This window comes from Purpureocillium lilacinum (assembly GCF_023168085.1).
Source record: "Purpureocillium lilacinum CBS 284.36 DNA, scaffold_3, whole genome shotgun sequence".
In the NCBI taxonomy this organism is placed as follows: Eukaryota; Fungi; Ascomycota; class Sordariomycetes; order Hypocreales; family Ophiocordycipitaceae; genus Purpureocillium; species Purpureocillium lilacinum.
Window position 1 is genome coordinate 1,679,560 of NW_027072113.1, and position 25,666 is coordinate 1,705,225.

The following is a 25,666-nucleotide window of genomic DNA, read 5'->3' on the forward strand; positions in this document are numbered from 1 at the left end:
GAAGCTACTTGAAGTGGTTACATTCCTCGGACTCTACAGCTGAAAATCTAGAAGCCAACATCACTCTGCAATCTGCCGCGATTTGCTATGCTGACGAGTCGGAGATGGTGCGGCAGATCTCAGCAGCGTCGTCCAAATATGGGATAATTTTCAACCTGCCGAGAGGCTTTTGTATTGATTCTGCCTGGAAACCAAAAATTCGAAATGTAAGTATTCTACTATTAGGGTCCAAGGAGTATAGTAACGACCGCAGATTGAGACACTGGATAGAGTCAGGGACTTTCCCAACGAGCTCCAAGCAGAGCTCGGCAATTGTCTGGGAGAGGCAGACCCTCTTTCACTACTGATGGGCATAAAGAAGGGGCTCGCCGTTCCGCCGGACATCATCAAAAAGCAGCAAGAACGCTGGGTTGTAGAGCAATTCACTTCGCTATTTCAGGATGGCAGATGGCTAGAGCATGTATGCAGCGAAGGCTTCAACCCAGTGTTGGTAGGAAACTTCCTGCCGGGCGGATACGTTGTGTTGTACTTACCGAGTCGTCGTAATTATGAGGCTCTGGCAACAGCAAACGACGACAATAGCATCGCATGCCTGGACGAACTCTATAAGCAAACGAGTCCAGAACTTTTACTGTCGTCACTAGGCTCACCCAAGGTAGACATTGAGACTCTCGAAGTCAGGTACTCCGAGCGAACTCTCAATATAGGTCCAGTGCTTGAGCCGACTTTAAAAGGACTGACTACCATACCAGACTTCAATGCGATCTTTACGGGGTTGCGGGGAGTAACCTGTGTCGCATATTATGTAGAACGTATATTAGTCGAACAAGAGGACAAACTAGAAGGGATAGGCCGCGACCAACTGCGGATCGTGGATTTCCCATTATACCATGCCAGGCAAAATTGTTTAATCTTCACGATTGCCAATACTGACATCGAGATCAGCCGGGGAATCAGAGGTGGTCCTTTGGCAGAAGAAGGCTCTTTGATGAGCAGATTAAGGATAAATGAGGGTGTAGGAGGTTGAACTAGCCACTATATCATTCGCGTGGTCCTGTCCGTGTTTGACCATGGCTGAGCGAGCTTCCATTCAGTACCAATAACCTTGTCTTGCGAAGGAGCCAACACGCGTGGGAGTAGGTTTATAACAAGGAAGGACAACACAAGTCTCGCTGCATATTGCCTCAACTGTCGTTCATAGCACCAAGAGCTCGCCTTACTACTGTCATATCCCGGTCAGGTCATCGCGGTACTCACTTGTCCTTATCTCGATGGCCTCCGCGTGCAGCCAAGGTAACTGCCGTACAGTTCCGTCTAGCAGCGTTCATACGCCCTCCACCGCTATCCGGTAGCACGCGAAACAGACAAACTTTGGGTAACAAATGAAATGGTTGCTGAGCTCCTCCACTCGTTCTGTCGCACAGCATATTTGATGGATATGGTGACGGGCCGCCATTACTTGAGGCAATCAAACCAAAATGCGATATCACTAATCGAGCGGCTATTCGCAGCCTCTGTGATGATGTTTGGTCGACTGTCTAAGCGATGGAATGAAGAGACGACGAAGTTGTAAAGGAGCAGCCGGGATGGTGCCTGGATAAGGTTTATAAACACAGAGAGCTGGTTCCCGTTGCCGAATTGGCCAAGGAGAGACAGCAGGTGGTCTCTGAATTGTTTTGAGTATTATCGAATCGATAAGACGCCATGCCTTCCGACAAAGGTCTAAGCTGACGCAATTATCTTCAGTGGCAACGCGCTCAGCAACGGATCTTACTTATCGCCCCGAGGAAATCAAGTTTAGCCCGGTGACATCAAATTTGCTACGAGACTTGACTTGCAGAGTTTGAGTCGTGCATTGTTATAGCTTGGATGACGGCCAGAGCGTCACTCTAGATCACACAAATGGCACCCGCCCGAGTGCCCCTGCTCTCTTGCAGTCGTTGGGCATCGAGTGAGATTGGCGTAACTGGCAAAACCGGGTCGTAGCGTCGACGCCGAGTTTTAAGCACCAATTTGCGTAACCATAAAAAAAGCGGGGGGCAACCTGGTCTGAAATTTGAACCAGACGACTTGCGCGAGGAGAGTTTTGGTGATCAAAGCCCAGGACGCAACACTCTCGTACTATCTCATCGCCTCCTGAGGGTGCGGCCGCAAACAATATCTGTTACGGTCCCCCACCAATACCATGCATCTGCGTCGGCCGGATCATATTATATGAAACAAATGTGCTTCTCGTAGAAGCGAAGCATCTTCGAGTGTCAGCACTTGAGTTAATGGTCCCACTCATTGCATGAACACAAACCTTCTGAGGGCATTTTGCGTACGTTACGGCGGCGTCGTGGGCGGATATTTCACCCGTGTCTATAGTCTTGATGTACACGCGAAGTCGCCCGCCTGCGTCGGTGTCCAGACTATCAATGGCTACGAGGTCTTCCCAGGTCTCTAATGCAAGTAGGAGTTGCCTTCGTGAGGTCGAGGACCTGACAGCCTTCGTAACCTTCGCTCGAGACCTGGTTCGCATGACGTAGCTGCAAGGAGTTAGCGTAGTTGCACCCAAAGCGTGATACTGGGACAACGAGGGACGTTGCACGTTACTTTTGCTGTATAGCCGTTTGGGACAGTGACTTCAGTGAACTGACGGTGCTGCCGAGTATCTGGCGTATGTCGACTGCTGGTGGATCAAACCTGCACAAAACTAGGCATCACGCTTGCCAGTCGTACTGTAACCGAAGTACTTGGAATGCAGTAACATGGTTGTGATGAGGAAAAATCCTCAAGCGAGGAGGAGCATATTTGGGCTTCTTCGACGCTTGAACAGCTTGACCTCCAGCGGATGGGGTCAGCTGAGTGGAAGGCAAGGGAACCTTGTCGCCCCACATGGCCACAGCACCCTCTCCCATGCCCACACACCACCCATTACATGTGCCCCGCAGTAGATGAAGAGCTTGTTCTTACTTCTTACGATCTCAATGACCAGCCACCGGAGACTTGGCCGCAGATACTGTACACGGAATGAACTGACAGTCTCTGGTCGTGCGAAGCATGTAGATTTGCAGGACGTGTGGTGTGAGTTGCAGCAATCCTAGGCCGGGCTTCATGCTGGCTTCCCCTTCCGCCTTGGAATGGAATGCGGCAGGAGGCAAAGAAGGATTGCAGCCGCTTCTGGATCGCCGTAACGGCGATTTGTTGCACATTGAGCAGGACAGGGGGTAAGACAAGGGTAGTACAAGGGTGCAGACAAGGATCCGTGTCCCCTGCCACTCAGCCCACCACCCGCTACTTTGCTTCACACCATCAACCTTCACCCCCCGGTTCTCCACACCATCGTACTAGACACCCCTGTCCACGCTTGCCTGCAACGCTGACAGCTCGTCTGAGCGCCGACAATGGCTCATTCTGGGGGAGGTCCTGCAGTCGGCAGGACAGTCAATCCGCAACTTGGCCGTCCATTCTCCATCGTAGAAGGCGCTGCAGTGTGTCGAGGAGACGAAACTTGTGTCACATGAGAATCAGGTAGAAACGGCCGTGGAAGGGTCTAGGACCGATGCCCCAGACCCTCTCTGTCCAGTCTGTTTCACCCACCTTCTCCCCTCACCCACCTGCGCCGTACTTTACTCTCAGCTTGCAAAGAAGCAACGTTGAAGTAAGTAATTGGCCAGCCACGACAACATCTACCACCAAGATTCGCTGTTCGCATCGTCCTGCATCAAGGCACTGCGATCTGTTCGCTACCGTCACATTGTGAACAAAGCGCCGTCCGAATTTGCTCTTCATCGATTATTTAAAGCCCGGCGCAGCATTGTACGCAGAATGCCGACCAAGCTGCCGATGAAGTGTCAAGGTTGCCATCCGCCATGAGTTTCAATGTATGGCATTTATCCGAGGCCTCACTGACAATTCATCCTTAGTTAGGATTAGCACCATCCGCAGTCTCCAGATACCCTCACGAACTTGCCTCCAAGATCGTGAATAGCCGGTCACGATTGAGCCACCGAGCGACGATGACTTACAAAGGGTACCCAGTGAGAGCTTGCCGCAACCTTGCCTTCGACTCGTGAGGCAACTACACCTCCACGCCGACGACGTGTATGCTGCGGTTCACCGCTCCCTATAAAGAAGAGTACGCTGGTCCCATTGACCGGGACGAAGAGCCCGAACTTGCTAGCCGCGCTGCACCGATTGAATAGCGGCATTCATCCCGTCTCTACGCAGCGACCATGGGAGTCAAAGTTCAGATCAGAGTTCAAAGTTCCAAGCTTCATCACGTGACCCTCGAAAACGTGTCTTAGCACACCATGGTGCCGTCAAGCAGGTTCATGTTAGAGCACTGAAGCGTATTCGTTGGGCAACACAAAGGGAGCAGCAGAACGGTTGACCATCTCGACACGCATGCTGAAGCGGAGGCGTAGTCAGGAACGACCAAATATACAACGCCGCGATGCGCCCTTAGGCGGCACTGCAGCCCGATACAGATGCACATTTGTCCATGCGATTCTACAACTAGACAAAATGGTTCGTGCCTTGTCGCCACCCTGCGGATAATCCATGCTATTTTCTGGGCCATGTCCCACGAGTAAGTTAAGTTCTGCGACAATGCAGTCTTCCTAAATGCCGTGTCACCCTGTGCTGCGGATTATTACAAGCCAGGGACGACGTACGGCTCGGCAATCGACTACCACTGGTCGTCCATTATGAGACACTCAATCTCTACTTACGGCGTGTCGTCCTCAGCAAATGCGGACATCTGGTAATCTCTGACGGACTGCATGTCCCGAGGCAGACTGGCAACAATATTTCACGGTAGTTGTTTCCCTGTGGAGTATATTACAGTACCATGCAACGTTGTGTCATCCGTTTCGCCTGTCGTCTTGACCTGGGCAAGTACATCTGAGTCGGAGATGCTGCCAATATCAGAGCAGCTGGACGCTTCCCGCTTTCTACTGAGGAACCGAACGAGGGACTTTACCATAGACTCCGCGATGGATGTTTGTCGGTCGACAATCAATGGGCCAGTGCAATAGCGGCATCGTCATTGTCGGTCTCAGACACAGTTCGGGGTGTGCTCAGGTCGGGCTAGTTCTGGTGCCATCATTGAGCAAACACAGAGTGAAGAGAAAACACATCAAAAAAATTGCTCTGTAGCCTACACAGTATGATCTTGGCCATTCCACCACCCTGCAGCCTATATTGACATTGTGACTGCGTCACACGGACGAGCTCTCGCGGCTCCGGCACCTCGAGATGGCGCAATACTTTCCCTTCGCATAACACTGTGCAAAGTGCTTCACCATCGGTGCCGCTGGTCGCGGATGTAATGAAGTTGAAGAGCCTGATTAGTGGGCACTAGCAGTTGTAGATGCCGACGTAGATAGAGACCTTTGTCGCAGTGGGAGAGGTCTCCGCCTGGGCTGAGACGTCGTGCTATGTCGCCGGGCTACCGGGTACCCCTGTGGCCCGGAACTGGAGCAACAAAGCGTCCAGCCAGGGCTTGGAGGAATTGGGCAGCGACTGCAGAGCACTGAAGCCATTTCTGGATCACTCTCTTGTGTATTGGCGTGGCGATCAGTCACTGAACGACACCCTCTTCTCGTCCACTGGCCAGGCTGCAGGATGTGTGGTGTGAAGCTCGCAGAACGAGAGGTGTGAAGCATGAAGACTTCAGGACGTGCAGTGTGACGGGGGGGCGTGAAGCATGTAGGCTTGCAGGACGAGTGGTGTGAAGCAAAATCGGCTTGCATGATGTGTGGTGTGAAGCTCGCAGGATGAGTGGTGTGAAGCAACTCGGCTTGCAGGACGGGTGGTGTACAGCTTCCAGGACGGGTGGTGTACAGCTTCCAGGATGAGTGGTGTGAAGCATGCAACCTTGCGGGAAGAGTGGTGTGAAGCAAAACCGGCTTCCAGGACGGTGGTGTGAAGCTCGCAGAACGAGAGGTGTGAAGCATGAAGACTTCAGGACGTACAATGTGACGGGGGGTGTGAAGCATGTAAGCTTGCAGGATGTGTGGTGTGAAGCAAAATCGGCTTTCAGGACGAGTGGTGTGAAGCATGCAGGCATGCGGGACGTGTAGTGTGAATCTCGCAAGATGTGGTGTGAAGCTCGCAAGATGGGTGGTGTGAAGCAAAATCGCTCGCAGGACGTGTGGTGTGAAGCGTGCAGGACGTGTGGGCCGTGCGCCTCTAGACGAAGTGCTCGGACAGACTCGGGGAGCGGTACAGTACAGTAACTGAACTGCAACAGTCCTTGACGCTTGGGTTAGGGGGCGGCGGGGTGCTGTCAAAGTGAGTGTAAAGGTGCCAAAGCCGACCAATTCTTCCAAGAGCTCATGTATTTTTTTTTTTCTCAACTTCTCGTTGCGCACGTTCATCCCTGCGCCTTGTACGAGCAATTTGCCCGTGCTGTCACCAGCAATGTGCCAATAAACGAGTGCGACATCATGCCTCTCCTCTGGACCATACGCTGTCCTATTTTTGTTCTCAGCGGCTCCATTCCATCGATACTTCTTCGTGACACTTGCCCATCAAACAGCAGGAAGTATCGCTGTGCGCCGGCCTCAGCAGCGCCATGGGATCTACCGCGCCCCCGTCTACCAGGTCAGGGCATTTTTGCATGCTGATGAGACTGCCCCTGGACATTTTGCAGCTTGTATTTGCAAGAGTAAGGCGAGCCGGCTAAATCTCGACCTACACATCCTGCTAACGGCCCCAGTTACACAAACCTGATCTGAAATCTCTCTCCCTGACTTCAAAACCTATGCACACGTTTATTGCCAGAATCCTCTGGCGATCGATCATGATCAGGCCGTGGAGTGAATATCACTTACACAAAATTCCCGATGCATTCCCGTCACCGAACTTTGCGCGCCTTGCCACAAACGTCCGTTTCCATACGAACATGCAATACGCTACCTTGTCTAGATGTCCCCACCTGAAAGACGACGCCAATGTATGGGACTCCGACGAGGGCGATTTCGATCCTGACGGCGACGTCGAGCTCGAACCACGTTTCAAGCAGCTCTCTCAAAGGGCAAAGCTTTTGCTAGACGAATTCATGGACGGCCAATTGCGAGGCTTCAGGTGAGCGTCTTTCGCCGCATTAAATCTAGACCACCTGACAAAATACCTAGTTGGAATCTGGGTACATGCGTGCCGCCGGAAATTCTCGATACGAACGGGATCCTCCCACGAAAACATCATCGGATTCGGTCTTTGAGTTTGACAACAGACTACGCCTGCAGTCAGCATGAATATTTCCATGACCACTGTAATATTGACTTGGCCTCATTCCGCAATCTACGCGACCTTTGCTGGAAAGGGCCACGTCCCGAAGATCTCGACACCCTTGCGATCGCCATTCGGACCAATTCGCAACATTTACAGAGCCTTCAACTAGACTTCGTGGATTGGCAAGAACTGCGAGAGAACCTGGGCTACATCGGCGATGAGGAAGACGAGAACGGGATTGCCGCACCAGATATATTCGTTTACGGAATTCTTGGATTGAGTGACCGGTCTCCACGTCCTATCTTGCCAGCTATCCGTACCTTGGACCTTTCACACGTACCCGTGGCGGCTGCGATGGTACGCGTGCTGAACTTCAACAGCTTACAATCCCTCACCTTGCGAATGTGCCCCGGTATGGACGAGTTCCTGAAGCGGATTCTGCAAAGTAAGCTGCGCATTAGACTAGAGAGACTCGAAATACAGGAAGCAGAGGGCCGCGGCTCAGCGTTGGGCCATGTCTCCGATTACCTGGACGCCTTTGAGGGACTCACGGAGCTTTGCCTCGGTCAAACTGGTTCGGCCGCACCATTGGATCTCTTAAAGCGAATTCGTCGGCGCCATGCAACTCTCAGGCGATTAGTACTACATCATCGAACCTGCGCCATGGTACGCAATTTTGAAGAGGCGTGCGACTTGCCCGACATGGGTATATCGAAGTTTGAGCTATCCCAGATGCGAAAAGAGCCTGCACTGAATCCTTTTTCAAAGCTTGACCTCGAGTTCCTAGGTCTGAGCTGTGTTCCCGAGCTCCTGGTAAGTAGTGCCGACGTAGACGATGTGGACGAACTAACGGCGATGCCCGCTAGCAACATCTTCTGGTCCCTTTTAGGTCGAAAGCGACATTGAAGATACTCCATGTGCGTCAGTCAGCGTCCGATCTCCGCCATTATGCATCATGGGCCATGAAGCCCACTGAGCGATCCTCGATTGGCTACCCGAACTCCGAGCTCGGCTTTCGAGACAAGTTCTACCAGTTCTTGAAGTGGGTATTCGGGCCAGATGGGATCAGCTCACTGCAAATAGTTCTTTTCGGAGACTTTGCATATGGTGGCAGAATAGCTCAGAAGAATGTTCTTCTCTGCAGAGATCCTGGCAGCGACAACCACTTCCGCGTCACCAACGCGGTTGATGCAGAGTGGATAGAAGTGAGAAACGGGTATCGAAGTGCGATAGAGGCTTGCCCGACGGAACCAATCTTGGGGGAGACATGTGGCATGGCATAGGCGTCATTGCAGCTGGATTCATCCGTGTAGTTGAGCAACTAAGTGGTGATGCCCGCAAGTCAAACGTCGCCTTCACCACGTCTGTGGCTGCCGCCCTCGACTTTGAAGCAGTTTGCACGTATGACCTCCGGTGAGCCATCGTACCTTCTCGAGGTTCGACGGTGCGACGCAGCCACACGATAAATACAACCTACAGGGTGGTAGGCATGACAATCGGACTTTGGAGGCTACTGAGCACCATGATTGGAACAACTGTGGACAATTCTGCAGCTGCCTCAATGCGAGTCTCTAGGCAGCATACGAAGCGCGCTTCTAGCAACTACCTTGCAATACAGTACAAGTTTACTGGGTGCCTGTTCCCAATTGGCACGAGGCACCGGGTGGGAATGCAGAGTGGCCTCTTATCCTCCATCCTCTCGGCCTGTTTCTCGAGAGACGTTCTCACCATTCCCCTGTCTCCGAGGCATTTCTCTGACGCCCCTACTCACCGTCGTCGCTTTCTCCTTACCTGTGTCTCTGGATCTTCGAGCGTTTCAGTATTCTATCGCTGCGATAGAATATAGACTATCGCTCAAGCATCCGTTGCACCACCTTCAGGATGGTGAACGTTATATTGCAGGCTAACGCTTTCGCTGTATGTCTTTCTCCGTGAACTGCCGTGTACGACCCTTTAGGAACTCCATTCGCTCGTCCATGGTCATTGATATTTGGCTACCAATTGGAACCATACATTCCGCCAGGGTACGGTAGTCCTTCAGGAGTAGACGGACCGTTATCATCATAAAATCGATGCCGTGAAAAACAAGTGCACCCTGCGACGCGTATTCTGCCTTCGACCCTATGAAAGACACAGGGTGCTCGCGCCAATGTCGCAGCGGGTTGAGGTGGTGCGATGTGTGGTAGCCATCGTTGAAGCAATGGCGATTGCTCTACCCAACGTTAGCCCGCTGATACTCAACCTACAGTGGGCAGCAACACTTGCCGATACATCTATCAATGTAATACTGGACCTGTAGTCAGAGCCTGGCCTTTCCTTGTCGACGAAGGCGTGCTGACCCCAATTCCCGACCATGAGGCCCGCCCTAAGCCCTAGTAGTGGTAGGATAAATGCAACAAGGGTAGCCTTTGCGTTCAGACTGTATAAATGCCACAGCGTTGCGTACCACCCTAGTTCCCACAGCGCTGCCTTTGCCGCCAATCCTATTCTGTTCTTCCTGAGAAAGTATAATGGTAAATCGAGCCAGATGAGAAAGTAAAATCGCCCTGCATAGCACAAAAAATGAACGAAATTGTCTCGTTGGTAGCGCATGGTGGAAGACAGGTCATCCGGACCATTGTTCTCCACGTGATGATGCTTAACATGGTGGTAGTAGTAGGAATTCCAGCTGTGTCCCATAAGTGGATCTGTGATATAGGGGAAGGCGGCATCCAAAACAGCATAACGCTTGCTAAGGACACCGCCAAGGTGTATATGTTGATGCATCATGAGAGTATATGTGCCCATGTACGTCGCCTGCATGGCCAAGTGTAGCAGCCCATGTACGCAGGAGAAATTCCAATAGAGGAAAGCAGCGCTCGGCACGGAGGTACAGAAGTAGAGCAGTAGATGCATGATCATCACCACATCCGTTTCGACGCGAAGCGCAGAGCGCGCTGTGCAAATTAAGGGTCGTAAGAGCCACCTTTCCAAAATACCAGGCAGTTGTAGGTTATGCAACTCGGTACTAGTGAAGATAGTCGGGTCAAACTGCGCGCCAGCAGGGTCGTTGAGTGCCTTGAGCGTCGCCAATGTAGCTGCGTCTCGCCTCCGAGCTGCCTGTCCTGTTAACAAGACTTATCCAGACATCCGCATGCTTCTTTTTACGCTCGCGCAGCGCCGCCACTCGCTTTAGTACAGTTGGTTACTTCCTAACGTACCTTTACCCGGTTGTTTCTGCCCTTCATTCCGTCTCCTCCGTCGGTAGTCCCGAACGTCAGCCGCAAGATTCTGGAGCACGAGGCGGTCTTGCCTCGTGAGGCCTTTGTCGACCAAGATGCCGGACATTGTTTGGCTAGACCTGTACCGATTTAAGTCAGACGCCAAGAGTTGCGACCCGGAAAGTATGTATGCGACTATCGCAAGAGTTAGAATTACAGTAGTGCAAAGGCTTGTGAATGACGACTCAGACAGTACGGCGCTGTCACGTGTCAGCATACTGCGGCTTCATACGGTCCTGTACTCAACGGGCGAGGTGGATAAATGATAGCCATGACAGAACACATCCAGAGCTGTAGGTAGGAAGCAGCTCGGTGGGAGACAGTGGTCAACGCCACTAGCGCCCACACCACTTCATGCCGCACACCACCAAGATACCCGCCTTCCCGGCCCGCGCAATTCCCCCACACCACCACAACTGTCAGCCACTATGTTCCCCACCCTCGCCTACTGTACTGTACTATACTGTACTGTACTATTGTACATTACAGTACAACTCGCTGGCTTCATAAGCCTATGAATAGAGCCAAAATTGTCTCTACCGCCGGAGCGCAGTAGAGCCGCTGGAGTAGGGTACAGGACCGCTACTCAGCCCCTCGTTAGACCGTCTGTTCCCGAAATTGTCTCCCACAGCTCCTGCGACTCACTTAAACGTCTCTTGTCTCTTGATGCCCATTTCCCATGCCAATGTAAGCACCGCTTTCCTCGAGTTGACGCGTCGTCACGAGACCGAAAGACAGGCTAAATACTGCGGGACTGTCGGGTTCACATCTGCGCACGCACTCTCCCGTGCGGTACGACATACCCCATTATCTGGACACAAATTTGACGGAACCTGACTGTTCCTTCCGCTGTCAGTGTACTTGGCGTACTTCAAACAACCTTCGGTCTCGGGTTACTGTGCGGCGTGGAGACTTCTGACTTGCCAGCCGCCACTGCTATGTTCTCAAACCAAGTTAGCCCGAGAAGAGCCACAGGTAGCATTACCTGCGAGCCAGACCGCGCCATTCGCAAAGATGGCCTTGATGGCGCCAGTGCTGCCGAAGATACTGTCGCAGAGCCTAGTGTCGACGAGACAGACTACTATGACGCCGTGGAATACGCACCTCCGGCGCCATGGCAAGAAGCTCACGATGCACTGCAGCAACAAATCGCCCTCGACAACAGGCAGAGCGGCTCGGAAGATAGCATGCCACAAAATGTATTTGCAGACATTGGCTTGAATCATGCTTCATGTATTCAAAGCGTATTGCCGCCAGGTGTTTATGCTATATCCATGAATTTTGTATCGAGTCTGGATGGAGGGATGATGACGCCGCAACAGAGACAACAACATTTCGCTGCTCTGTATCGGCAGTGGCTTCAACTCATGCAGCGCCACCAGGCCCGTGTAATGAGCCAACAAATACGAGCTCAACTGCAGGCAATGGCACGAAGGGTATATGCACGACATATCACAGGGACGCCAACTTGCCGAGTTCGATGGCGTCGCAGGCTGTGTCTAGGGGGCAGAGCAAGTGTTCTGGAACATAAGGCAAGTCCGTCAAATATCCCAACCATTTAAATACGCTCGCTAATATATTTCTACAGCTACGTACCGACGAATCTGGCCTTGGGCATGCCACATCTGACCTCGGGGTTGGACTTCGAATTGCGATCTCGTAATGCTGTATAGGCAGAGACGACACTGTTGGACACTCTGTGTTCGATGGCAGTCCGACTGACCTACTCGGACCTTGGAGACGTGCTGCAACGGTGGAGTCACTGTGCCGTGGATGCCGTCGCATGTTACTCGGGACGTCCCGCAGCTCTCATTCTGTTGCTCCACGAATACGCTACAGTGACAAGGCTGCCAGACATCTCACTTGCAGTTCTCCAGACTCGGGTGTTCTAATATGAACCCGTCCGACGAGCATCATGCTGCGCTAAGACAGGTTGTCGGGAGTCACGTGATAGAGCCTGGAACCTTGAACTCTGATCTGAACTTTGAACTTTGACGACAGTGATGGCTACCCAGGGATGAGATGCATGCAGACCGCACCAATGAATTTTGTCCCCCGGGATACTGAAGTAGAACGTTGCAGGTCAAACCCGGTACGCCTCGTCCGAGTCTAAGGAGCCACCCTACCCTTCTTTATGGGGGCAACGGCGTGCCTCAGCATACAGCCCGTCGGCGTGGAGGTGTAGTTCCTTCGCGAGTCGAAGGTAAGGTTGCGGCAAGCCCTCTCTGGGTGGCCTTTGTAAATCATCATCGCGCGGTGGCTCAGTCGTGGCCGACCGTCCACAATCTTGGAGGCAATTTCGTGATTGCATCTCAAGACTGCGGATGGTGCTTTCCCTAGCTAAGTATGACCCGTCAGTGAGGCCTCGGGTAAATGGCATACGTTGAAAGTCATGGCAAATGGCGAGCTTAACGCTTCAATCGGCAGCTTGATTGGTATTACGTGTGCAATATTGCGCCGGGGTTTAAAGACCCGATGGGAGGCACAATTCGGACGGCGCTTTGTTCCGAATGTGACGGTATCGGATAGATCGCGTGCCTTGATGCAGGAGGATACAATTAGCGAACTTGGTCGTAGATGCTGTCGTGGCTGGCCAGTTACTTATTGCTGAACGTTGCTTCTTCGCAGACTGAGGTGAAGTACAGTGCAGGTGCCGACGGGAGAAGATGAGAGAACAGACTGGACATAGAGGGTCGGGGCGTCGGCCCTAGACCCTTCCGCGGTCGTTTCTACCTAATTCTCATGTGACGCAAGTTTCGGCTCCTCGACACACTGCAGCGCCTTTCACGATGGAGGATGGACGGCCAAGTTGCGGATTGACTCTCCCGCCGACTCCAGGACCTCCCCCAGAATGAGCCATTGTGGGCGCGCAGACGAGGCTGTCAGCGTTGCAGGCAAGCGTGAACAGGGGTGTCTAGTACGATGGTGTGGAGAACCGGGGGGTGAAGGTTGATGGTGTGAAGCAAAGTAGCTGGTGGTGAGCTGAATGACAGGGGACATAGACCCTTGTCGACACCCCGTACTACCCTGGTCTTACCCCTTGTCCTGGGCGTGCGACAAGCAGAAACGGCTGCAATCCTTCTTTGCCTCCTCCCGCATTCCTCTGCCCCCATTTGCGTCCCGTGCTTCACACCACACGCCCTGCAAGCGTTCATTCTTCACACCACTGTCCTGCAATCCTACATGCTTCACACCACTCGTCCTGGAAGCCGGTTTTGCTTCACACCACTCATCCTGCAAGCCTACATGCTTCACACCACAAGCCCTGCGAGCTCCACACCACTTGTCCTGGAAGCCGATTTGGCTGCACACCACTCATCCTGCAAGCCTACATGCACCACACCACTCAGGCTACAAGGGCTGCGTAAGGGATGGAGATCCAGAAATCGCTCTGGTTCTTCGTGCTCGCTACCCAGTTCCCCCGAACTCTCTGCAAGTTTCATCGCACTCAGGTCGAATCACAGAGTTACTAGTGATGGCATCCATGACGCCCGAGCAAGAACTCCCACTGCCCTGCACGGACGCTTTTCACCCGTGTCGATGAACAACTAACTAACTGGCGGTGGCCGGCATAAGCAAGGCTTCGGCTTCACTACGTCTGCCACCACGCCCCCAACGTCAAAGGACGATGCGGTCTACGCAGTTCCGGCGTCGCCTACCGGTACCGTAGTGCCCGTCTCGTGCCGGAAGACGACGTCGGAGTGCATCATAGCCTGCGAACTGTTCGGGCGCTTCGACTAAAGAATGACCCCACGTCGCACGCAATGCTCAATTGTCAGCGCCAAGTAGGCGAGCCGTGTACGTCGAACAACACCACCGACAGCGACAAAGACCGAGCATGAAGTGGTGTCAGTCAACACCCTACGAGATTAGATACATGTTTTGTCGGGCTTCGTGGCGACGTAATAAACAAGAGACCCGTCCCAAGGCACTTGGGTAGATGGAGGGGTGGCATCTCCGTCCACAGATGGGACGTAGAAGGCCCCGGCCATGAAGGCGACCGCCATTGTTCACATCGTCCATGACCGTGCACATTACCGCCCAGTCGTCCGCCATCCGGCGTTTGTCGCAAACCGAAGTGCGGCCAGGGGGGTTCAAGCGTCTGTTGGAGCGCTACGGCCGCTTCTAGGCCAGCGTGTAAAATGACAAGATCTTTCCCCAGGTCATACTATAGGAAAACAACCCTGCATGCCAGACAAGTGCCTCCTTGTATAGAATGTCATGTACGTGGGTCACGAAGAAATTGCACCAAGAAACGTTGTCGACGAACATGGCTTCAACTACCTGTCAGTACCTGGCCGTCCAATGCCTCGGGATCCGCAGACATTCGCAAACGTCTGTCATGTTGTTTCCTACGATGGCGTCGACATTCGCCACAGTCTGTCTAGGTATGTGCCGTTGGGGGGAATCGTACAGCCTTATACGGGCCAGGCGGGGTATTGCAAGGCAGCGCATCCGAGGTGGAATACGTCGCGGTGCTAAATGGCAGTTATAGAGTGACTCTCTCTGTCAGCACCGCCCTTTCACTGTGAGGTCTAGCGAGGTAGTCAGTGTGAGCGGCGCAATGGCAGACAGACTTGACACGGCGGTAAGACGTCGCATCATTGTGGAAGGCAGTGCCCATACACTCTGACATGGCCGAGGCAACTCAAAGCCCCTCAGCATAATTTTTAGAGAATGCAAGCAATCTCGCCAAGAGGTACGGAGGGCGCTGGCGTGTCCGCCCAGTTCAAGCACGGGCGTCAAGACTCATCTTCCGTAGCGTTGCCTGGTACTGAGCGCTGTCCGCCCATAGCAATTCTTATACATTCGCCGATGGAGTCTGCGAGCCTTAACCTGGCCCTGTGTGCGGTGTGTAGCCCCTAGGGGTCTGGTTCACCAAGTACATGCCGTAACCGGAGCCATTCTGCCTGTTAAAGGACACGGTAGGTTCGTCTTGGCCAGCTCTTGGCTGCTGGACGTGAAAGGCAGGTGACTGGGCTTGGTGTACCGACTCGTACTGGGTTGCGTAAGCCCCAATGCTATGGCCTAGAGTCTGTGACCATATGGGCTGATTGGTATAGTAGTGTGACTGAAGAGACTGTTGATACGGGTTCTCCTTCAACGCTTGTGGAGGGTGCGTCGGAGGCACGCGCGGCTGGGTAGCAGCAATTGAGGCAGTCGTGTATGCCGATATGTGCGGACGGCCGGCAGTGGCGATGTGGTCGCCAGAGCCAGCAGGCTGCTGCTCATTTGTGCCAGGGGCCGATGGCTGCTCTGGACGGTGCGGCCAATCTGTTTGCATGTGGTCGTACGGTGTGTCGCTCTGGCAACTGGAATATCCACTGACCCCGACAAGGTCAGGTGGCGGCACCCGAGCTTCGTGTGCGGTCGAGATCATGTCCATGGCCGGGCGGTACAGCGGGCCAGTGATCTGTCGACTTGAACTTCCATTGCCGGTGTTGCTCCAATACCTTGGGTAGGCTCCACTAGAATACGTCGAAGCCGCGACCGAGCCGGGCGTTGCTGCTGTGTTCTTCGGTGGAGCTGCCGTGGTGCCTGCAACCTGAGATCGTGGTGCATCAGGCTGCGATGGCGTTTTGGTGGCTGTACTGAAGGCAACTTCTGTGCGGGGTGAGGACGGCAAGTGCGTGTTTGTAGGCTCGGCCATGGCGCGGCTTTGGGAGCCTGGTCGCTTTTCGCCCGCGGGATCGGCTTCGGTGAAACCCTGCTTGCGCGCCAGCGTTTCCCAATAGTCGTCACGGACCCTGCGCCCATCCTCAATAACGCGGCTGCCAAACTGTCGAAACATGGATCGGGCCGTCACAATGGCGATCTGCCTGGAGCGGAACGAGGATGGAAGGATCTCACGCTGCACGAGGTCGTCCTTCTCGACTTGGCTGGCGACGATCTTAAACAACGACCGATTCTTGTTGAATAGCAGATAAGAATCTCGGTATCCTAGCTTTTTAGCGCATCCGGTCGCCAGCATAAAAAGTTTGTCGCCTCGATTAGCGACAAGAAACGTCCTACACCGGTAGCGCCTTCCGCCTAGAAGTTGGCCGTTGGCCATGACCTTCTTCTCTCCAAATTCGTCAACCTCTCGCGGAAGGTATTCATCACCCATCTGATTCAACTGGTCTGTCGCGTGGTCTCTAGGATTCGGGAGGGCCTTGGGCGGCGACCAAGTCGTCGGCGTCTTAGAGGCTTCGGCCGGCGGTGCTGAGCGCTCGGCAGTCGCATGATCAGGCGTACTGGTCCTTTGCGACGGAGGGGTTTGTGGCGGCTGGTCGCCGTGGTCACTTGACGGCGTGCCATGGGACGAAGCGGGTGAGTGTCCAATCGCTTCGGACGGCTCCATTTCGTCAGAGCCTTTTCGTTCCGTTATTTGCTTGTACTGTCTTTCTGCCATCGCAGCAGACCCTCCGGGAGACCTCTCGCTCTCATGCGCTGGATGAGTCTGGCCTTGCACACTCCGTTATACGCTCCTTTTACGTCGAAGCTAACCAAGCTCAAGATGCGCCGGCCGCGCCAGGCGGCGTAGATCTGTTCCTGTAGCAACATCAATGCTTGTTCGGCGGACCGTTGTTTGCGTGCCCCGAAGTGGTTCGTCGGCAGCAGGCCGTATGTCTCGACCGCATGGGAGATCCTCTCCGCAACCACCGACTCCAAGACTTTGCCTAGTGTCGACAGCAGCGAGATCGGCCTCCACGCCTTCGCTACTGCATAGTCGGGCTTGTCCGGCTTTTTGAGGGGGATGATCTTGGCGTGCCTCCACTGCGCGGGCAGGGTCCCTTGTACCAGCGATGCACGGAACAGCGCAACCACCTGGTGCTTGACGCTAGGCCAGAGCTGCTTCCAGACCACGACCGGCAGTCCGTCGTCGCCGGGGGCCTTCCATGATTTCGCTGCGAAGAGCTGCCGCTCAATCTCAGCCGCAGCGATGTCTGGCATGGGCACTGCTGCGCCGCGCTGTGGCCTGTCGCCCTCCTCCTCGATGATCTCCGGTAGCGGAGGGAAGAAGGTCGTGAGCAGTATGCCGGCTTGCTCCTTGACGTTGGTGGTTCTAGAGCCGTCGCTTCGGTGAAGGTGTGGGACCTTACCAAACGCTGAGGCATCTCCTGACTTGAGGTACTTGGCCGCTTGCCACATGTTGTCATTATCTGCCAGGAATTCGTTCCAGTGTTTCTTCTTCTGTTGTCGGATGGCGTCATGATATTGCTTCGCAGCTCCTCGAGCCCGTACGCTCGAGATGCTCCGAGATCTGTCCTCCGCGTCTCGACGCCCTCGCGCGGTTCCTCCAATACGTGTGTATTTGTCGCAGCTGTGTCAAATCTTGGGTCCACCAACGCTTCGCATGGTGGCATGGTTTCGCCTTGGGTGTGAGGGCATGCATCGCCTCCAACACTACCGACATGAGCCTGTCCGTCTGTTGTTGAACAGTGCCTTCGATCGGGTCCGTTCCCATGGCCGCGGCTACTCGCTTATTGATATCGTTCCAGGGCGCGTTCTTGAGTAGCAGCCGCTCGGGCATCTTTCGCTCCGGGACTGATGTGTCAAATACCGTGTCGATGACTTCGTGGTCCGATCCGTGGTTCGAGGCCAGGGTCTTGCAGGAAATGACCGAGCCCGCCAAGTCCTCCGACACCAATATCAGATCAATTGTCGACTCATGCACACCCCTGTGCCACGTCTTCGTACCCCGTTGCAGCAGGCTACTGAGTGCAAACTCGTTCATCAGCGTAATGATCCGATCTGCCTTCCCGTATCGCTCCGGCACCACATCATCTCCTCCCCACAGCTGGTCATGGCGGTTGAAGTCGCCCGCAATCACCACATCTACGACTCTACCTGCATTCCGCCCGGTGTCGGTGATAACCCGCCGCAGTGTATCACACGACTCCCGAAGGGCCTGCTCTTCACTCCCCTGTACATAGACAGAGAACATCAAGACCAGGCGATCCGGCAGCCGCAACAGCGCCGCAGTCATGTCCGGAGACTCAATCGGCAGCTGCTCCGCGTCCAGGTCGTTTCTGACCCACAACATGCTTCGAATCGCCCATCTTCCTTCAGCGTATGTCGCAGGCACCATCTTCGTCCACTTGCTGTGCCCCATTGGAGTCGTCAGTAGGCGACCCTTGATTATCCTCGCTTGCGGCTCCTGAATAGCCAACACTGCCGCGTTTTCAATCTCGCTATCATTCATCAGGCTTTCCTGAATCGGGCCTTGCTTTGCCACGTTGTGTTGGATCACTCGAAGCATGTTACTCATTTGGAGATGGGTAAAGCTTCCTGCAGTTTCGGCTGAATGATTCGTGAGGTCCCTCACATAACACGCACTTATAGATTGTCTCACTGCAAGCGCTGTGGTGATGTCCCTCCTTTGCACACTTGCCGCACGTTTGGTTCCTGTTGCACTGGAAGGCTTTGTGACCAATCTGCTGGCAGTTGTAACACTGATCGGGGCGAGGGCGACGTTCGAAGACTCCGGTGTACCCCGACTCTCCTCCGGCGTAAAAGAAGCCTTCCGCTCTGGGCGTCTGAGCCCTTGGACAGATAAACCACCATTGAGCCATACGCCTTCGGGACGTCGCGTTTGCTCAGCCATGCAATCTTGGCGATTTGCGTATCATTTTCCTTTCCAAATGCCTCAGCAGCCCCCGGTCGGACGTCGCCCGAGTCGTTCAGGACGGCCGTCCGGTTGACATGGTCGACTTTTACCGGGTAGAGCTCGTCCCTGAGCACTCTGGCTCCCTGTGGCAGCTTGGCTTCCACGATACTCTTCACCATGTTCTGTTCGGCTTCGTCTCGGCAAGCGATCTTGACGCGGTTGGGTTTCTTGGGGTCTTTGATCACGGCGCGGCAACGCCAGTTAGACTGGCCCTGCTCGGCTCTGATCTCCTCCTCGGCCATGCTGCGAATGGCCCCAGCCGTAGTTTGGTCGTTGTCGCCATCGTCTACACGCGAGGTGTCGATAGTGCAGTAAAAAGTGTCGGTGAAGTTGGACGGTGATGTGTTGCCCGTCGAGAGAGTCCTGATGTTGCTTGGCTGCGAGGACGGGGCGGAGCGCGCGATGTCCGCGTACGATGGCTGTGGCGACTCCGTGACGCGTGTCGTGATGGCTTCGAGTTGTTCGACAGCCTGCTTCAATTCTTCTTTTGCGTCGCACAGCTCCTTTCTTGCGTCACGCACTTCCTGTCTCGAATCGAGAATCTCACGCTTCGTGTCTTTTCCTTGCTGCTGAAGCTCTTCAATCAATTTTTGCTGTTTTCTGATGGTCTCGAACTGTTCCGTGATGATTTGTCTCATCTCCTTCATTTCGGTGCGCGACGCGTCCAGTAGCTCCAGAACGCGCTGGAGCATCGCTTTTCCATCGCCGCCGCTGGTTGCTGCTGTCCTCGCGACAATCGTCTGTCCGTTTCCATCGTCGTTCGCGACTGCCCGTGTCGCTTGTCGAGTCACGCGCTTCACCGCCAGCTCCTTCTCTTCAAACTGTCTCGCCGCATCGCGAGCATTGGTCGTGGGCCGCCCCACGCGTCGTTTTGGCGTCGCGGGGTAGCCCCCACCCACCGACGCGTCCACTTCAGCATCCACCATGATGGATCACCACCCTACACTCGACAGAATCTCAAATAACGAAGGATAAAAACTGCTCACAGGGTCCGTCTATCACGACCAGTGACCCCGTGAGTACAGCTGTGAGCGAAACCACCGTCCACCTATACACTCTCTTTTTCTGGTCCATGGAGAGCACTGACCACCTCCCACTACGAAAGAAAAGCGGGTCCACCTTGAGGATGAGCAAAAAGGAACATGGTCGGCATTAGCCGTAGCTTAGCCGGCTGTCAGCCATGACTGGCCTCAGTAGCCGCCGAGGCTGTTGAGTTGATGCATCAAGATCGAGGCGAAGGATACCGACGCAACAAGGTCATCATCTACACCGACAATCAGGCAGCCATCCGCTCTTCAGCCAAGCCCAAAGGTAAACCTGGGGCCTACCTATTGAAGAAGATCGTATTCCAGACGACAGCACTGCAGGAACAAAAATTACCGATTGAGATCCGATGGGTCCCGGCCCACGCCGGAGTGCAAGGCAACGAAGATGCGGACAGGGCAGCCAAAGAAGCCACAGGATGGCGCGAGAGAGGAGCACCGGGGCCGCGAGCAGAGATGCCCACCGAGCTTTACTCTCTCCGTTCCACACGGAAGACATGGACACACAAAGAAGCCCACAAGGCCTGGGCGGCAAGGTGGGCGGCGGAGACGCGAGGTAGGACCTCGTACCGCTACACGCCCAGGCCGAACAAAAAGGTCCTACGGCTGCACGACGGACTGAGTAAGCGCCAGAGCGCGCTTCTTGTCCAGTTGCGTACAGAGAAGATAGGACTCAGAGACTTCCTCTTCAACCGAAGAGCGCCGGATGCCACGGACGCCAATTGCCCATGCCGGGAAGGACGCCAAACGGTATCGCACGTCCTGCTGCGATGTCGCAAGTATCGACAACTCCGGCGCCAGGAACTAGGCCCCCTGCCAGGACGACACGACCTCCGGGACCTATTGCGCGAGCGCAAGGCAGCCGCAAAGGCCATCAAGTTTATGGAACTGACGGAGATCCTTGGGCAATTCAGGATCGAGTCCCACACCAGACAAAGCTGAGCATTGGGGGGAGACTGCAGGTATGCGGACCCAATACATGAGGCGAATCGCCTCGACAGAGCCTGTACACGACGCACATTAGTAGAGAACCACGTTCTACACGAGGGGACCAGCCACGAGTAGATTGGGGTTGAGGAGCAAAGCGGGAATTTTGGGGGCAGCTGGCCAAGGTTTTGTTTACAATACGCTGGCGAAGTGGGGCGGCTGGATTGTTAATCCGGCCGCGTCGGCTGCCTGCTAGACCCCGCTCACCGGGCATGGCTGCGGTTAAATTAGCGGCTACAACCGAGTAGGAATACACTTCAGTTCAGTTCAGTAATGCGTCATGAGTAGTGTTTGTGGCCATTTGGGTCCAACCAGCACTAAGGCCCACGGTCACATGACGGTCCTGGGCAACGGAACACTTGGTACACGTGCCTGTATGGCGATGGGTCACCGAGCGATGCTTGCTCCGCATCGATTCTCACGTGAGACTCCGCAAGCTGGCGTGGCAATGCCACCAGGCCCAGCGGTACGGGCCGCCTTGCCACTCTCCGCGAACGTGAACGAGGCGTCAACCTCTAGCTTCTTCCCGATGCGGAGAAGATGGCTCCATACTTGTAGCTGCCGTTCCACAGCGGACCAATCGATTTCAAGCTCCGCAAAGCTCTTTGTTATGGCAGGCTCGGATTTCTCGTTCACGGATACGACGATGGTTGATGAATCGGGTCTGCTGGGCTTCGACGTCGTCTTCGCGATGTCGCGGATCTTTGCGCACAATCCCTCACTCCAGAACTCGCTCGGCGCCACCACGAGATTGTCTTCGGTATGCATGCGGATCTTCCTGTTATTGAAGGCCACCTTCCATTCCATAACATACTTGATGCAGACCGGCGGGTTGTAATCGTACGACTGGGTCGGGGCCCAGTCGGCATATGGCACGAAGGGCAAAGTCGGACGCTGGGGCCGGAGCTGGCTTCGTGGAGGGGGATATGCATCGTTACCGGGTGGATGGATACTAGAAGCATTAGAGGATTGGCTTGCGGTCTCTGTGTCACTAAAATTCTCGGTCGATGCGTTCATGTCGCTGTTGATAGAAGAGGGAAATCCGCGAGCGATTCGACTCCCAGTCCTTCGCGACAAGAGCCCGTGCCGTGGGCAGGGGTTCCACATCGTGCCGCAGGCGACGCCCGACAAACACCTCCGATGCATCGCAAGTCGCGGGTAACATACAATGGCGTTAACGCAACAGTAACACGATGCAAGGTAGGACGTGCGAGTACCCTTCTGTTAGCAGTTGTCGAAGCCCCAGTAGAAACCCTGCATGCTTGCTGGCGGCATCGGTGTAGGAGAGAAATGATTGGTGCTTGGGTGCAGGCCCTCTGGCTGCCTCCCACTTCGCTACCCAATCAACGGGCCCCCCTAGGCGCCGTTGTGCCAGCACAAGGCGTCCTGGCCTTCAGTTGCGTCCAACCATTTCGTCTGTTGTGAGGCTGCCGCCCCGTCGGGCGAGGCGTGCTGTTCGCCCACCGATGGCGAGCATGGGTCGGCAGCTCAGGCCGCTAACTTTCCATTCGTCGCAGGTTGACCCTTGATTGTGTCCTCTCCATCCATCGTAATCACGACACTCGACACGCGCTCGGTGGCCGTGGACCAACATGGAAGGCCTCGGTATTGCCGCGAACGTCATTGCGGTCGTGGACCTGTCGGTGAAAGTCACTGCCCTGTGTGTGGACTACGGCAAGGGTGTCAAGAACGCGAAGAATGACATCGTTCGACTCCACCTGGAAGTTGCCGGGCTCCAAAGTGCCGCGAATGCTGTCCAGGAGCTGCTTCGGGGACCAAGCGGCGGGGGACTGAAAACCTCCGCGCAACTATGCAACGCCGTCCGTCACTGCGAGTCGCAATTGCAGGCGTTGTTCGAGCGACTCCACCCGACGACGGCTCCTGAGGCATTGACTCCTGTCAGTCTCCGTGCTCTTAAATGGCCATTCCGGAGCAAAGAGGTCGAAAAGATCGTCCAAGACATCGGGCGATCTGCGCAAGTAATGAATCAGGCATTGCAAGTCGATCAGACGTACGGTATATGCAGTCTCGTCGACAAAGAGAAGCTGACTAGTTTTTCGTAGAAACCTTCTTTTTGACCTCGATCGGAGGGCAGTGCTTGGCCGACTTGAGAACGAGGTTGCCAAAGGCGCTTCATTCGACTCCCACGCCGAAGAGCATAACCCAACGTGCCTGCCAAACACCCGAGTCGAGATCCTTCAACAGATATCTGGCTGGGTACTGGACCCCGTGGCGGAGGCAGTGTTCTGGCTCAACGGCATGGCCGGCACGGGAAAGTCCACGATATCTCGAACCATCGCCCAGACATTTTCCGGTACTGGTCATCTTGGCGCCAGTTTCTTCTTCAAAAAGGGCGAGAACGACCGTGGGAACATGTCTAAGTTCGTATCTACTATCGCGGCCGATCTCACAAGGAGAGTACCAGCTACCGCTCGACACATCAAAGAAGTCATGGAGGATGACCCCGGGATTCTGCGGAGGACGATGCGAGAGCAGTTCGAAAAGCTTATTTGGCGCCCGATATCGAAGCTCTCCAAAGACTCAGTCATCCGAGGACCAATCGTCATCGTTGTCGATGCGCTGGATGAGTGTGAACAGGAGGACGATATAAGGGCTATAATTCGTCTGTTTTCTCGCGCGAGAGCGCTTGTGACCGTGCGACTGAAGATCTTCTTGACCAGTAGACCTGAATTGCCGATTCGGATGGGGTTTAGCGGCATTAAGGCCAGCTACCAAGACTTGTGTTACAAACCAAGGACGGCCGCAAGGCAGGCCGCCCAACGAATGGACCAAAGGGAAGCCAGCAGGACCCCTGTCATGCATACGACAGGCAGAATCCCAGGAAAGGACAAGAGGGGTCACGTGATCGAGCACGTGCACCCAAGGATCACGAAGAGCACGGTGATCCAGGCGAGCCAGGCTCACGAGGATCACGGTGATCCAGGCGAGCCAGGCTCACGAGGATCACGGTGATCCAAGTGATCAGGTAAAGATCAATGAAGAGCTGGATGGATATATATACTACAGTCTTTACCCGAGAGTAGGTAGCCAGATCTTCAGTGATCAATCTAAGCATTCATCTGAATGAGAAGTCTTCAAAGCTTCTTAACGGACTCTTGTTGAATCGTTTACTGCTCGTCAAGCCTAGCTTACCTCCTAAGCAACAGCAAACCTTAGGACCCTACCCAGGCTCCGTTACAACTTGATACTTCACGGTATCCCTATGCCAGCAATCGAACACGACATAAGCACCTTTCTTACGCACGAAATGGCCGGAATACGAGAGAAATACAATTCTCTGGTCTCACCAGAACTGCATCTCGCCAGAAATTGGCCCGGGCTGTCGAAGACTAACGCTCTCGTCAAGATGACGACCCCGCTCTTCATTGCTGCCAGCACGATCTGCCGTTTCATTGCTGATGCAAGGATTGGGACACCCGACAAACAGTTAGAAAGAATTCTCGGTTCTCAAGATCGCCAAAACGAATCTCGATTGGGTGCCATATACCAGCCCATCTTGGATAATCTCCTGACCGGAACATTTGTTGATCAGCGGGAGGAAATTATCCAAGACTTTCGCAGCGTCGTTGGCACCATCGTTATCCTCTCGAGTCCCCTGTCGATATCCGCCCTAGCATCGATGCTCCACATTCCTAGGCGTGACGTTGAAGGCAGATTGGCAACGCTCCACTCCGTCCTTAGCATACCGGAGACGACAGATGCACCCGTGCGCATGCTTCATCTATCCTTTCGCGACTTTTTGGTGGACCCAAGGCAACGAGCAAAAAATCCCTTCTGGGTAGACGAGAAAGAAACCCACCAAAAGATGGTGGCGCACTGCCTGCGCGCCATGGAATGCCTCCGACGCGATATGTGCGATGTCGAAGTCCCTGGGACGCCTCGATCGGCCATCGACCAACACAGGATTGAGACCTTTATTCCGCCAGAGGTTCAATATGCCTGTTTGTACTGGGTCTATCACTTGCGGAATGGAGGGGCGCCTGCTCGCCATTGCAATCAGGTCATGACCTTTCTGGAGCGCCATTTCCTGCATTGGATAGAATCATTAAGCCTCATGGGCAGATCCAGGGAAAGTGCCCATCTTGTTGGGGCGTTGCAACTTCTCTACAAGGTCTATGCTACATACAGGCCATGGCCGGATGCAGTCAGCTAACTCTTGGTTAGGACGAAGGACTTCAAGGACTATCCGAATTCCTTGATGACGCTATGCGTTTCGTGCAAGCATATAGCTCCGCCATCGACTACACGCCGCTTCAGGTGTATTCCTCCCTCCTTGTTTTTTCGCCAAAGAAGAGCAGAGTGCGCACTACGTTCGCGAGCGACATTCCGCGATGGATATCGCCACAGCCAGAGGTAAATGATGTCTGGAGTCAATGCCTGCAAACGCTTGAGGGCCATGATCGCACAGTCGCGTCGGTAGCCTTCTCATGCGACTCTGCGCTCATGGCATCGGCCTCTCATGACGAGACGGTTCGGGTCTGGCG

At 54.4% G+C, this 25,666-nt stretch overlaps 1 protein-coding gene across 1 annotated transcript; it reads right to left on the reverse strand.

Moving 5' to 3' along the window:
* Positions 1 to 15,312: 15,312 nt before the first annotated feature.
* On the reverse strand, positions 15,313 to 16,821 carry PLICBS_004147 (uncharacterized protein; the record flags this gene model as incomplete). The annotated part of the gene is made up of 1 exon (XM_065600446.1): positions 15,313 to 16,821. One exon carries the CDS (start codon positions 16,819 to 16,821, stop codon positions 15,313 to 15,315), a length of 1,509 nt encoding a protein of 502 aa, XP_065456518.1.
* Positions 16,822 to 25,666: the final 8,845 nt, after the last annotated feature.